The sequence below is a fragment of the Monodelphis domestica genome, chromosome 1 (genome assembly GCF_027887165.1).
Source record: "Monodelphis domestica isolate mMonDom1 chromosome 1, mMonDom1.pri, whole genome shotgun sequence".
Taxonomy (NCBI): Eukaryota; Metazoa; Chordata; class Mammalia; order Didelphimorphia; family Didelphidae; genus Monodelphis; species Monodelphis domestica.
Window position 1 is genome coordinate 188,069,794 of NC_077227.1, and position 13,302 is coordinate 188,083,095.

The window sequence follows — 13,302 nt, forward strand, 5'->3', positions numbered from 1 at the left end:
GGAGTTATTTTTAGCAATATTATTTTGGGAACTAATTAGCAGCTGATATAAATTACCATAAGATTAAAGGACATCCACAACTTTATCACAGAGCAGCTGATATTCACTCACCTCATGCAAAAGGATTGTTTTGTTGCTACATTAAATACATGGAATTCTATATCTTACCATAAACTGCAAGGGGGAACAAAAACAATCCAGAGATGAATAATATTCACAAAAGCAAGAGTTTTGCTTTGTGGCAAAGATTCATAAAAGCAATACCTTCCAGTTCTCCAATTTTCTTAGCAAATACTTTCAGCTGTTTCTTCAGTTTCCGGACAGTCTTATCCTGTTTTTCAAGTTGTTCCATCAAATCCTAATGATCAAAATGAAAGACAAGCAATGAGGAAAAAATAAACTCCATTCATATGCACTAAGGGGGAAGACACAAGTCACAGAAAGATCAATTGTTAGTTATACAAAAAGTTACTGGGGTGGTGCACCTGAAAAGTTGTATGGTGGAGACCCCACCTAGTTCACATTGGCAAGCCTATAAAATTCTTAGACAATAAAAGCCAAACTTCATAAATACTCTGGGCAGCATGATGGAGACAAGGTCTGAAATTATAGCATTTTAAGGAGGTCCCATAAATGGAACAGTAGCATGACAACAAAAAGATGTACTGCTATTACATCTGAACACGTTCTAAAGGAAAGTGTGTGTCTGTGTGGGGGGAGGTGAGTATCAATTTCTCTAATAGTACAAAGAAGAATCTGTCGAGAAGTTTTAAACAAATATTGAGCTTCTTAGATATGTTTTCACTCATCACATGAAGAAAGGAAACACTCTGAAAATATCAGGAATTATTTGAAAGTTAAAACTTAAAAGAAAGAAATAAGCATCAGATTGAATTCAGAAGTGTTCAAAGTGGTTAATTCTAGGTAAAAGAAAAGGTATTACAGTCAATTGGCTGGATGACCCTGGACAAATCACTTAGCCTTTTAGTGCTTTCCTCAACTCTCTAATACTCTAAATGGCAGAGAAGGTGCCAACCTACATTGATAGAAAGTTTCTTATGCTGGTGAAATCATAAGTCTAGTCCCTCTCCTATCACATTCCTAACATTTACTATAATATAAACTCATATTGCAATAGATAAAGTAGGAGTCAAAGCTACTTGTAGATGACTACCAAGTGGGTTTTTTTCTTCTTCTTAGATTTGGACCTTAAGTGGACTAATGGGTAAGAAAAATCAAAGAAAGTGAGAAATAGAAAAGCAAGAAGGACAAAAAACTGTGCTCTGGAAGATAAGTTGAAATTGAAGTAGCACCCCAGCTTGGGTCCCTATGCTGGATTTCTGCCACTGTGGGTTGAGTTGAGGGCCATCAGGTATTACCATTTCTCAGAGAGAGAGAAGCAAACACTGAGGATCCAAGAATAGTATCTCAGAGCTGACTAGTAACCATCTGAGATGCAGGAACAGAATTATTTGGGGGTTTGCAGTGGCTTTACCCCACCACCAACCCCATGTTTTTCTAGGAATACAGGGAGACCACACCTGTCATCCATTCTCCTCCTTGCTTGACTATATGTCTTTCCCTTGCTTAACTTTTTCCTATCCACAAATTGTTTCAAAGTCAAAGAAAGAAAGAAAGAAAGAAAGAAAGAAAGAAAGAAAGAAAGAAAGAAAGAAAGAAAGAAAGAAAGAAAGAAAGAAAGAAAGAAAGAAAGAAAGAAAGAAAGAAAGAAAGAAAGAAAGAAAGAAAGAAAGACAGACAGACAGACAGGAAGGAAGGAAGGAAGGAAGAAAGACAGACAGACAGACAGGAAGGAAGGAAGGAAGGAAGGAAGGAAGGAAGGAAGGAAGGAAGGAAGGAAGGAAGGAAGGAAGGAAGGAAGGAAGGAAGGAAGGAAGGAAGGAAAAAGTACCAGGGGTAATTGATCTTTAAGCAAAATTAGAAGTAAAGCCACCTCAAAGGCAGCTGTGGCTCAGTGGTTAAAAGCATGGGGCCTGAAATCAAGTAGATCTGAATTCAAATGCAGCCTCATAAACTTCCTACTCTGTGACTTTGGGCAAGTCACTTAACCTTAGATTGCTTGACAAAAGGTCTCACTGGAGAAGAAAATGGCAAATTACTCCAGTATCCTTGACAAGAAAATCCCACAGACGGCTGTGATCTATGCAATCATGAAGAGTTGAGCATGCCCAAATGACTGAACAACAAAAAAGTTAGAAACCTCATGGAGCTTGGAGAGCACACGTCAAGTTCTTTAGGAAGAGTTTTGAAAGATGAACTATATACACAACGAAAGAAAACCAGTATTATATTCAAGAGAAAAAAGATCTGAAAATAATAGACAAAGAATCAAAGACCTTAATTCTAATTATAACTAAGTTACACACAAGTCAACAGAAATGCTATTTTCCACTTAGATAAGAAAATGAAAAAGATCTTTGGAAAAATCCAAAAGAAAGACTGTCAAGAGTGTATGGAATAAAATGAGAGCTACAGCCCAAATTATTGGCCAAAAGTGAATTTAGACATTAGATTCATATCTCAAAATAAATATTCTCTATAATTTGTAATAGTTCAGATGTATATTTTGAATTTTCTTTTCCTTTTTAAGACAAACATTGCTTCCATCACATTGTAAAGAGTAGTGTTAATAACAAACACTAAAAATGACACATAACAGTGATAGCTGTGAGGCCATTTGCTAAGAAAAAAGCTGTGGGGCGGAAATAGGTTTGTGAGATAGTCTGAAAAAGATTTCCTTGGAAAGGATGGGTAGCCAGCCTGCTCCTCTGTTAGCAATCCAGAAGTAGCAACAATACAACAGAAAAGCACAATCTGTGGGATTTACATACAATGATCCGTTTGTAAAGTGATATCCGATATGATTGATAATCCTTAGGGTCAGCTGCATATAATTCCTCAAAATACTGAAAAAATAGGCACAATTGATGTTTGCTTTTTTCTTTGGGGGATGTTAATATCTAACCAAAAGCAATTAAAAATGATTTAAAACAAACATACTGAAATCTCACATTCTCAAACGATGTTATTTGCTATTAGCCCCTGGTCCTCTTAATAATTATGGTTATTGTGATTAGTAAGATTCATCAAATGTACTAAACGTATTAACTTATATATGTATATACTTATGTATATACATATACACATACACATACATATAAATGGGAGGTTAGGAGAGAGAACATTAAAGCATACAGATAAAAAGAGACTAGGGCCAGGATTATATTTTCCAATCATAGCTGGGACCAGTAAGTCTCTTGTCTTCCTTCTCCCAGCCACAGTAACTGCAGACCTGGCCACAGCCTTCACCTACTAGGGAAGGGAAGATAAATGCAAATAATGTTGCTTCTGATCCAAGTTAGACAAGGAGGCAAGGAGCAGTGGTGATGCTCCCTTTCATAGTTCTCTTTTGGGAAAAAGTAATGTGGGAGTATTATGAGGGCTATGATTATCGAAGCAGGAAGACAGACCCAGATGTACATGGAGGAGCTTCTGGGAGACAACAAAGCTCAAGAACCACCAATGGAGAATACTGCTCTGGTGGGGAGAATAATAATTTTGAACATTATAATTTGTTTATATTCTGATCTATTTTATCTAATAAGCTTCATAAAGAACATAGTTGACCTAGAGATCAAGCCCCCCCCCACCAAAAGTAAAATCATAATAATTTAGAATTTGTGATTTAAACGTCAAATAACTGTTTCCTTCTGAAAAAGTTGCTCGCTATTAATCCAAGAAATACTTGAGGAACAAATAAATAAATAAACAAAGAATATTTATGAAATAATGATATTGTTTCCATACTTTACTCATCACTTCATTACTTTATGGTAATATACTTTAAAACACACACACACACACACACACACACACACATTGTACAAACTTGTGCCAAAGGCATTTTAACATAACACTGAGAAAAATAATAATTACCAGCGGCAAGAATTTAGGCCCCATTATACTGCTCAGAACCTGGCAAAGGGGAACTTTACTGATATATTGGCTTTAAGATATTTCTCAAGAATGTGAGAAATTCATGAACTTTTTAATGATTTAAAATTTCTTCAGGAGATTTACTTAAGTAAGTTGTAATTAACCTTTCTGTATGTTATGGAGTGACTCCTTTGACAGGCTAGTGAAACCCATGAACCACTTTTCAGAATATGCCAACATTGCAAAAGAAACCAATTATTTTGCTTACCAAAATGTTAAGGAAAAATAAATTCACAGACTCCACGTTAAGAACATATGACTGAAGTGCTTGTACCATGGGCCATAATGGAGATTTACACTCCCTAGCTGAATGAAAAATGAATATTATCAATCTCTTTCTTTGTTCAGCTGATCTTAATTCTTACTTCATCTTATTGCTAGAGGTGGTGACAGGTGGCTTCTCCATCGGAATTATAAGTCTGTCACACTATCTCTGTCAAGTGATAGTAGTCATACAACACAGTACAGAATTGTTTTTGATGGGATGACCAATAAGATCCCCGCCAGCTCTAAATCTATTTTCCTCATACGTTTTTCAGTTAAATAGAAAAAGCTGAATATTAATTATGTCAACAATGCCTTGTCCAGTGTGGCCAATTTCCTGCCTCTCAGAACCATTACTAAAATTTCAAGTATCACTGAGTTGCCAGATACCTACAACCATTGAACAAGCATATGTCACTCCTAATGCTTCAATTTAGCAGTATCTTACCATTATTATTATTTTTTTAAATAAAAACCCTCTCCTTCCATCTTGGAGTCAATACTATGTATTGGCTCAAAGGCAGAAGAGAGGTAAGGGCTAGACAATGGGGGTTAAGTGACTTTCCCAAGGTCACACAGCTGAGAAGTGTCTGGAGCCAGATTTGAACCCAGGACCTCCCATCTCTAGGCCTGGCTCTCAATCCACTGAGCTACCCAGCTTCCCCCTACTATCTCACCATTATATCTACACTGTGACAAATAAAGTTACAGAGTAACAGTTTGTAGTCAAATAATCTTCAAAGCAAGGTAAAGCATTATCTAATCTAAAGAATTTAAGTGGCCCCAGAAGCACTAACAAGTTACAGACAAGAGGGAGTGAAACTGCCAGCATTTCCTTACCAAATTTTCATTTGTCAGCCGGGTAATCTCATGCTGAAGGCTGGCTTCGATCCGGGCCTCAGGTGGTAATTGTAGGTTCTGAGCCAATAGCTGCTGCTGGCGATTATTTTCCTCCTTTAGACTCTGAATCTCTCCCCGTAATGCCTCCGTTTCATTGTCGTGGCTCTTTTTCTGGGACTGGAGTTGAGATTCCAAGAGTCTAGGTAGACAATAAAGGGGAGAAGCTTATTCTTCTTCTTCATTGCTTAGTTGATGCTCGGGAAAATATTTAACTGTTGATTTGGGAAAGAGGAAAGTGGAAGGGGAGAACCAATACTCTAAGGGCCTCAGTGTGACTAGGCAGGTCACTCAAACAATATTCAGAAAGAAGATTGATGTTTCGATGGTCATCACACTGAAACTATGTATGGTTTTCCATGCTGCAAATACTACGTAAAAAAGTCTGAAAACTACATATTTTAGTATTTTTAAGTCTTTAGTATATTAGAAGATGAGGACTAAGAACTGTGAAAAGTCAATGAAACAGCCCAGCTTTGACTTAAGAACTAGCTTTTATATTAGCAAATTAAAGACTCTTGGAAAAATAAAATACAATTTTGAAGTCCAACTTTACCCCAATAGAGAAAAAAAACCCTGTAAACCCTTAAATGCTACTTGTGGGGCAGGGGCATCTGGATGATTAAATTATGCATTTAACTATTTCATAAACAATCATTCAAAAAGAAGCTTGGGTTTGGGGGTTCCATTTTACTTTTTTGTTTCCTATTATCACTTTTCTGCAATAAAATCATTTCTCATTTCCAAAGGATGGTAAAGCCAGGAAAGGGACTTTTAATCTCAAGAAAATTTACACAAATCCAGGTAGGTACTTCTGAAACACATCCTCATTTTTAGATTTGTTCATCAAATGCAGACAGAGCCATACATGTCAATTACATTCCCTACCCCTACCTAGACACAGTGTGGAGGTTTAAATATTAGAATTTTCAGTAAATGTTTCATATAGTAAACAGATGTAGAGTTGTATAGATGACCAAATTATTATCTTTGTTTAAACTCCTGTCGTTAGAACATTAAAGTAGAAAAAAAAAAGAGAGGAAATACTGCCTTTACCATTTCCCCCTCAACCCCTATTATTATATCTGTTTTTGCAAACATTAAGAAACAAATATAAAGTTAGGAACTTATTAACAAAATGAAAGAAAAGACATTATTAGGTTAAAAGCATCCCCTACAGTCTCAGTAGTTATTAAGGTCTGATTAATAATAACATTAAAATATTTTATATTTTTAATGACTACAAAATTTGAATGAGGATTTTAAGCCCTCACATTTTGTAGTTATAAACTGTTTCATTATTAGAATAAAACAAAATTGAAGTCACTTACACAGTAGTATTAAGAAATAAATCACATATTTTCACAAATTTTCTTACAAATGTCACTACCATGATAAAAATTTGTGCTTTTTTTTTGAATGTTAATTGTTTTCTTTTCAAATCTACATAGGCTCAGTATGTCATCTTTGAAGGGTTGTTTCTATCTGATGAATATTTTAGACTTCATGACTAGAAAGCCTCCCGATTCATAATTTCCCAATTTGTCGTTTCGAATACTAAAAACTAAAAACATGTTACAGGTAACTAGACAATAAGTACGATAAACACAACAGTTTAGGCCTATCTTGACAACACCGTACTGTTTGTTTATTGATTAAATCAATCAGTAATAGTGTAATTTGGTCTTATCCTCAAGGATGGGAAATGACTTCTATATTCGTGTCTCCTTCTTTAATGGCACCATATGACAAAGTTATATTTATATATTGGATGCTTGGTTATATGTCCACAGTTTTAGTAAAGCTACTTTGCCTATGAACATAGTTAGTGCATGAAAGAGCCAGAGCAGTTAAAGAGGACACTGCTTGTTAGTAAGAAAATAGGAAGTTATGAACATTCCATAGGGAGGTGTCATATATAACCTGTTGGCTTGTTTTAACCCTTCATAAACCAGCCACAGCTCTTCATCCTCATTCAGCTCATGGCAATCCATAGGGAATGATCTTCCAAGCCAAATGAAAAAATGAAAAACAAAAGGGATACATGATGGTGATGAGATGACAGCATATGAAGGACAAGAACAGTAAGTATTGTTTAACATTCATTATTGAGATTGACAGCTTTTCTTGACCATACATGACAAAGTTACTACACATATTAGCTTGGTTATTTAAACTGTTTTTAAAAAGAAAATGCAAATTACGTGGTTAACAGGGAAAATTAAATCACATACAACATAGGTAAAATACAAAGAAATTATATAAAGAGTTCTTTATAATCACTCTATGAATAAGAAACAACTGAGAATATAAGAAAAAGGGTCTGACTTTGAGTATCTAAACACAACAGAGAAATTACATGCAGCACACAATATTAGAAAGAATGACTGCAAAAGAACAAGGGCTTTAGGAGGGGTGATAGATGGTGCCTATAGCATGAATTCCTAAGATGAGTGAATTGCCATCATTTCCTCAGAAGGAACTGTAATCATGAGAAATTGTCTCAGAGTTTGAGCAGTGATGGGATGGGGAAAGCATGCTGGTTGTATATGCAAGTATACAAATATGCATGGATTAGCCATAAATTTTAGTCACAACAATTAAATTATGAGGCTCAAAGAATGGATAAAAGTACAAAAGGACTTATGCAAAGTCCTCTTCTGGTCTTTGGAATATGTACCGCCTATATACCTCCTGATTCCTGTATAGTCTCCTAGGAGTTCTAAAAATGACAGATTATAACATTCTAGAAGCATAAATTTATAACACAGTCTCTTTCTAGTTAAAGAGCTGACTATAACTGTCACTGTCCTTTCAAAATGGTGCATTATGTAATCTAGGGAACCTTATAACTGTGGAAAGTGTTTGGCATATGATAAGCTCATAGTCCTTTAGTTCAAGATTTATGAGGTTGTGTGGGAATCCTGGCATCTTGTGATCTTATGAGCTACACAGACACTGATGAAAGTAAGTAAAGTATTATTAACTCTCTATGTGTGTATGTATTTGTGTTTTTGTTTGTTGTTTCCAAAGACTGAAAGGCAGCTAGATATTCTTTGAATGCTTTTTTTGCATATTCAGAGGGCAGAATAAAACTGGTGCCAGGATTTTCTCAGGCTTGTTCAGACCAATAGGAAAAAAAAGGGGGGAGGGGGGTTTGACCTTGATCATGATTACTCCTTCTAAACAGTCAGGTTAAGGTCATTTAAATATAAGTCAGGAAGGGATATGGGAAAAAGGCCTTTACTCCTCCCATTCATCTTATTCAAAATTTTGGTTGTTAATTACTTGAAGGTACTTATAGCTTTAGCTCCTCAAATTTTAAAAATAGCAAATATAAACAATAAAAACATAAAAATTAGTCTGCTTCTGTGATTTCAAATACAAATACTATTTAAGAATCTATGCTGTTCTTCAGGCAAAGATTATCCTAAGAGGTCTTATTAGCAAGTATTTGAAATTGTAGCCTTAGTACCTAGCACAGTGCTTGGCACATAGCATATTTTTAATAAATGCTTGCTGACTGAATGATGATGCTGTCAAATGTTTCAAATGAAATTTTAAATGGAAATAACTTAAGAAATGTTAGGTCTAGTCTGAAATTAATCGATTACTAACATATTGCTATATGAAAAAATATTGGACATGGTGATTCAATAAGTCAAAATACATAAAAGAACCAAACCAACCTGTTTGTTTCCTTCAGTCCAATGTATGCCTGTGCAATTTCTCCTTTGTCTTTCATTTTCTGTACATCTTCTAAAAGGATTGTGGAATCTGTCATTGTATTCTGAAGTAGAAAAAAGATATTTCCATCATGAGAAAGAAATAGTTTGGGATTCTTATGTGAGAGAATTACTTAGTTAGCTAGTTAGAGATGTACACTCAAGAACTGGCTCTTAATCCACAACCTCTAAAATCTCTGATGCCAAGCTCTCTCCAGTGTTACTTCTCTGCCAGCGGTGCTTCACCTTTTGTGTGTCATGGACCCCAATGATATACTGGTGAATAATGTTTGTAAGTATATGAAGTTAAACTACATAGAATTACAAAGAAATTAAATTTTTGAAAATACTGTTATTAAAATTTCTAAACAAGTTTATGATCCCCAGGTTGAGCCATTGCTTCACAGCCAATCCAGAATCTAGATATAGAACATTTCTATATCTATTTCTCTACACATCTACCCATTTATCTATGGATCTACTGAGAAGGAGAGACAAACAAGACACTCCGCAAGATCTATGGATCTATATTTATCATACTGTTCAATAGCAAGCCAAGTTTGTTACTGGTTCCACTATGACCCTGTAGTTCTGAGTCTAGTAACTAGATCCCTGTTTTGCTCCTGTGACCAAGCCTCTGTCTCATGTCCCATTCCAGTAATTCTATCCCTATTTTGGCACTCTGGTTAGACTCACAGTTCCTCTGGGGCTGTGGTTCTATTTTTTTCTTCATCATCTTCCCCAAAACCAAAGACTTATTCCTGAACCCCACTACCTGCTGCCAGACTTCTCTGGTATCTTGTTAATTGTCTCTCACTAGACTTATACTATCTCTTCTTTGCCATTCACTGTCTATTAGCAAGGTCAGTTACTATCTATTGTAGGACATCCTTAACATCAATCTGCCTGCCTAGACATTTGCCTGTTATCTGCTGCCAAGTTCCCTTGATATTCCACCCACCGGTCTAGACTTTATTCCATAATCCATGACTAACACTTAATGGATCCCTGTTCCACTTGGCCTTTACCATTGCTATTCAAAGCTCAATAATGATAGTGAAATACAAGTCTCGAATACCTAAAAAATATTAGAGCAGTCACTATCCCTATAGGGACAATTATTGGCTTGCCTCTCCAAAATACATATGCACTTTATTTTACTCTTTTAAAACCCTTACCTTCCATCTTAGAATCAATACTGTGTATTGGATCCAAGGCAGAGTGGAGGTGGTGGTGGTGGGGGTCATTAAGTGACTTGCCCAGGATCACATAGCTTCTAAATATCAGAGGCCACATTTGAACCCAGGACCTCCCATCTCTAGACCTAGCTCTTACTCCATTGAGTCACCTAGCTGTACCATGAATATGCATTTTAAATCAAAAGTATACTTCTGAAAAGTGACCTGGCATAAAGAGGAATTAAACCATTTAACTGAATCTACAAAATAAATGCTCCATCATTATTTATTTTTCTTCCTATTATGTTCCAATCTCTTGGAATGAGTTAAAAAGCCTTACAGAAATGTCTAATCTAAAATGAAAGCACATTACCCATTTTATATAGTTTTAGAAGCTCCTCCCTGGCAGACTGTGATATCAGAGTTGACCTACATAGTTTACTTTTAAAAAAGCAGAATGTAGAGGGGAAAAGTTGTAAAAGTAAAAGCCACTTAGCATTGGAACAGTCTTGACTATATAATCACCATCAGGAAGAGCTTCTAGTGGTGGTCATTAGGCTGAGGAGAATGGCAGTGTCAGTAATGTAAAATGACCTTAGCTTGGCAGGCTGGGGTCTGTTTCTAACCAATACAGAGTTGATGAAATTCAACATTTAGAAAAGCATACCTCAGATTAGAAGCCTGTATGCAGCCCTGTGACATCCCTATTAGCATTCAATTTACTGAAACATTTATTATGTACTATGTATTATGCACTAAAAATTGTTAGAAAGTATTCTGTGACAGTGCTGTGGTAGAGAAAACAATCTATATCTGACCTGGAATCCCCTCTTGCCCATAGTTTTCCAAACTCTTATGGAATAGGAGTTGATTAGAAAATAATTTTTAATTTATAAAGATCTTTTTTGATAAATTTAGCTAGGAAGCATCTATTTCACATGTAAAAAAATATTTGTGAACTGAAATGAAGACTGAAGAGAGAGATTTTTTAAAAGTATTTTTAACCCTTAATGATTACCTTGTCCTCCTGGAGATCACAAATTGGCAAGCATAAAAGAAGAAAATAAAATCTTACTCCTACAGATAAACACCACCAGTGACTCCCAGTTTAGAAAAGACAAAAGTAACAACAAAAAGACAATGAATGAATTTCAATTAAGGACCCAGTGAAGAGCACAAAGTAGAACCCAAAATATGCTTATTTTATACCCAAGCAAGATAAGATTGAGAAACAAATATTTGATTTTTTTTAAACCTGAGTTTGGTCTCTTTATCTTTTGAGATTTTTTTCAAAATTGTATACTCAGAATTCTGAGTTTTAGTATTGGATCAAAGCTGATCATTGGTGCCAGATACCAGTCATTAGATAGGATATATCATGTATTCTGACAAACATGTTAGAATATTCTCTCTATCAAAATCTGCAGCAATAATGACTAAGCACATAGGTCATTTTAGATTTTAAATAGATCTCTCAGAGTCAGGAACTATGTTTATTTTACTTTATATAATGCTTCAGTAAAATATACAGAAAGGCTTCTTAAATGCTTTGGATAATGATTCTTCTACCATAGTTTCAAATTAGCAGTACTGTCAATACCCTTGTTAAAAGTATATACACTAATTCACTTTCAAACATTACTTTTAAAAGCAAAACAATGAAAAGGTTCATGGAGAATTCCATTATCATATCCAAGTGGCAGATTTTAAAATTCATTTTTGATACCTCCCACAGAAAGTCATGAGTCATTTTACTGATGTCAACATTTTTAACATGAAAATTTCCTCAAGTGAGAATGCTACAGAAGGCTTCACTTTAAAAGGACTTTTCTTTTAAGTGTGCTCTCTGGAACTTTCCATAGAATTTAGGATTTCACATGTCTCCTAACCAGCTTAAAATTTTAAAAAAATTGTTTTCTTCACATTCTCTCTTTTGACTTCAAAAGTTCTATCCAAGAATAAATCTATTAAAATTCATCTTCTGAGGGGACTGGAGGTAGGAGAATTGGCATGACAGTTACTTTTTCTTTGTGATTTGGTAAGCAAGCTGACCGGGGATAATTCCTTTATTTGCTAGTACTTACCTTGGGCTGAATGGCCTCTTTCTGGCTCACCAGCTGAGACCTCAGGATGAGGACTTCTTCTTTCCTAACATCCAGCTCTTCACTGACCGAAGTCAGCTGCTCCATGAGGACTCTGTAGGCAGGAGCACCTGGAGCAGTCACTTCTGGAGCACCTTTTTCACTGAGGGCTTTACGTAACTCATTCAGCTCATTCTTTAGTTTCTTATTTTCTGATTCCAGTTCTTGACGCTACAGAAAATAAAGTCATCCCATTTAGATCTGCATGTTGTTTGTATGCTGCCTTCAAGCTGGTACATTAGAATCATGTTGTGAAAGAGCAACATAGTAATTCTTAAATGGTTAAGGAGAAAATTCCTCCCTCTAGTCTATCTGGGACTCTGTATGGTGGAACTGAAGGTGTTGTACATTAAGTAGAATTGAGCAAAACGAACAGTAGTTTGCTTCACAGTCCAAATGCCAGTAGAAACTACATTCCAGGTCTGCCTGCCTGCCCTGGGTGTGGTTGGAACACAGACCTGAAAAGCCTGCTCTGTTCTATAGCGACCCTTAGGTATTCAGTTTAGTCCTGAGTTGTACCCATTCTAAAGAACTCTAGAGACACTGACTAGTTCTTGGGACTAGACAAAGACAAGGAGCTGGGTTGAATAAATTATTTCCAGCTAACAACAAGTTCAAAATGGTTAGCTCCTTGAAATGTTTACCATTGTTCTCTTAATGACTTTGGCAAAATGATGTGGGAAAACATCACACTTAAAAATTTAGCTTCTATTTATATTTAATGTCTTGTAAAAAGTATTTTCAATTAAACTGATAGGTACTTCTAAGGGAGTTTCAGGAGAAAAAAACAAGGATCCACTCTAAAAAGAGAAAAAGTGTGAGGTTCATTTTGAGGGATTTGAATTTGTACAGAAGGTAGGAGAATTGAATTTTGGGAGGTGATATTTAGGATCACTGAAGAATACACTAGAGAGCAACTTGAACTAAAGGAGAAAAGAGATAGATCACTCAGAAAGAGGGCAAAATCTGAAAGAAAAAAAAGCATTAAGAAATAAAGGCCTGAAGAGAAATTCAGAAGACAAAGGAAAAAAAAAAAGGAAAAGGAACCTCAGGTCAAGTTAGTGTTGACAGAAAGGAAAG

General features: G+C 35.6%; 1 protein-coding gene across 4 annotated transcripts in view; it reads right to left on the reverse strand.

Annotated features, from left to right (window-relative positions):
* Positions 1-13,302, reverse strand: part of MYO5A (myosin VA) — a 212,615-nt gene that overhangs the window by 32,927 nt on the left and 166,386 nt on the right. The window contains exons 28-33 of one of the 4 annotated variants that reach the window (XM_016427868.2): positions 12,166-12,393; positions 8,868-8,968; positions 7,102-7,182; positions 5,122-5,320; positions 2,853-2,927; positions 265-358 (exon numbers count right to left, since the gene is read on the reverse strand). In XM_016427868.2, the coding sequence (XP_016283354.1) occupies positions 265-358; positions 2,853-2,927; positions 5,122-5,320; positions 7,102-7,182; positions 8,868-8,968; positions 12,166-12,393 (778 nt within the window). The remainder of the gene's footprint in view (positions 1-264; positions 359-2,852; positions 2,928-5,121; positions 5,321-7,101; positions 7,183-8,867; positions 8,969-12,165; positions 12,394-13,302) is intronic. The other 3 variants (XM_056810209.1, XM_007479972.2, XM_056810210.1) reach the window with 3 other exon arrangements.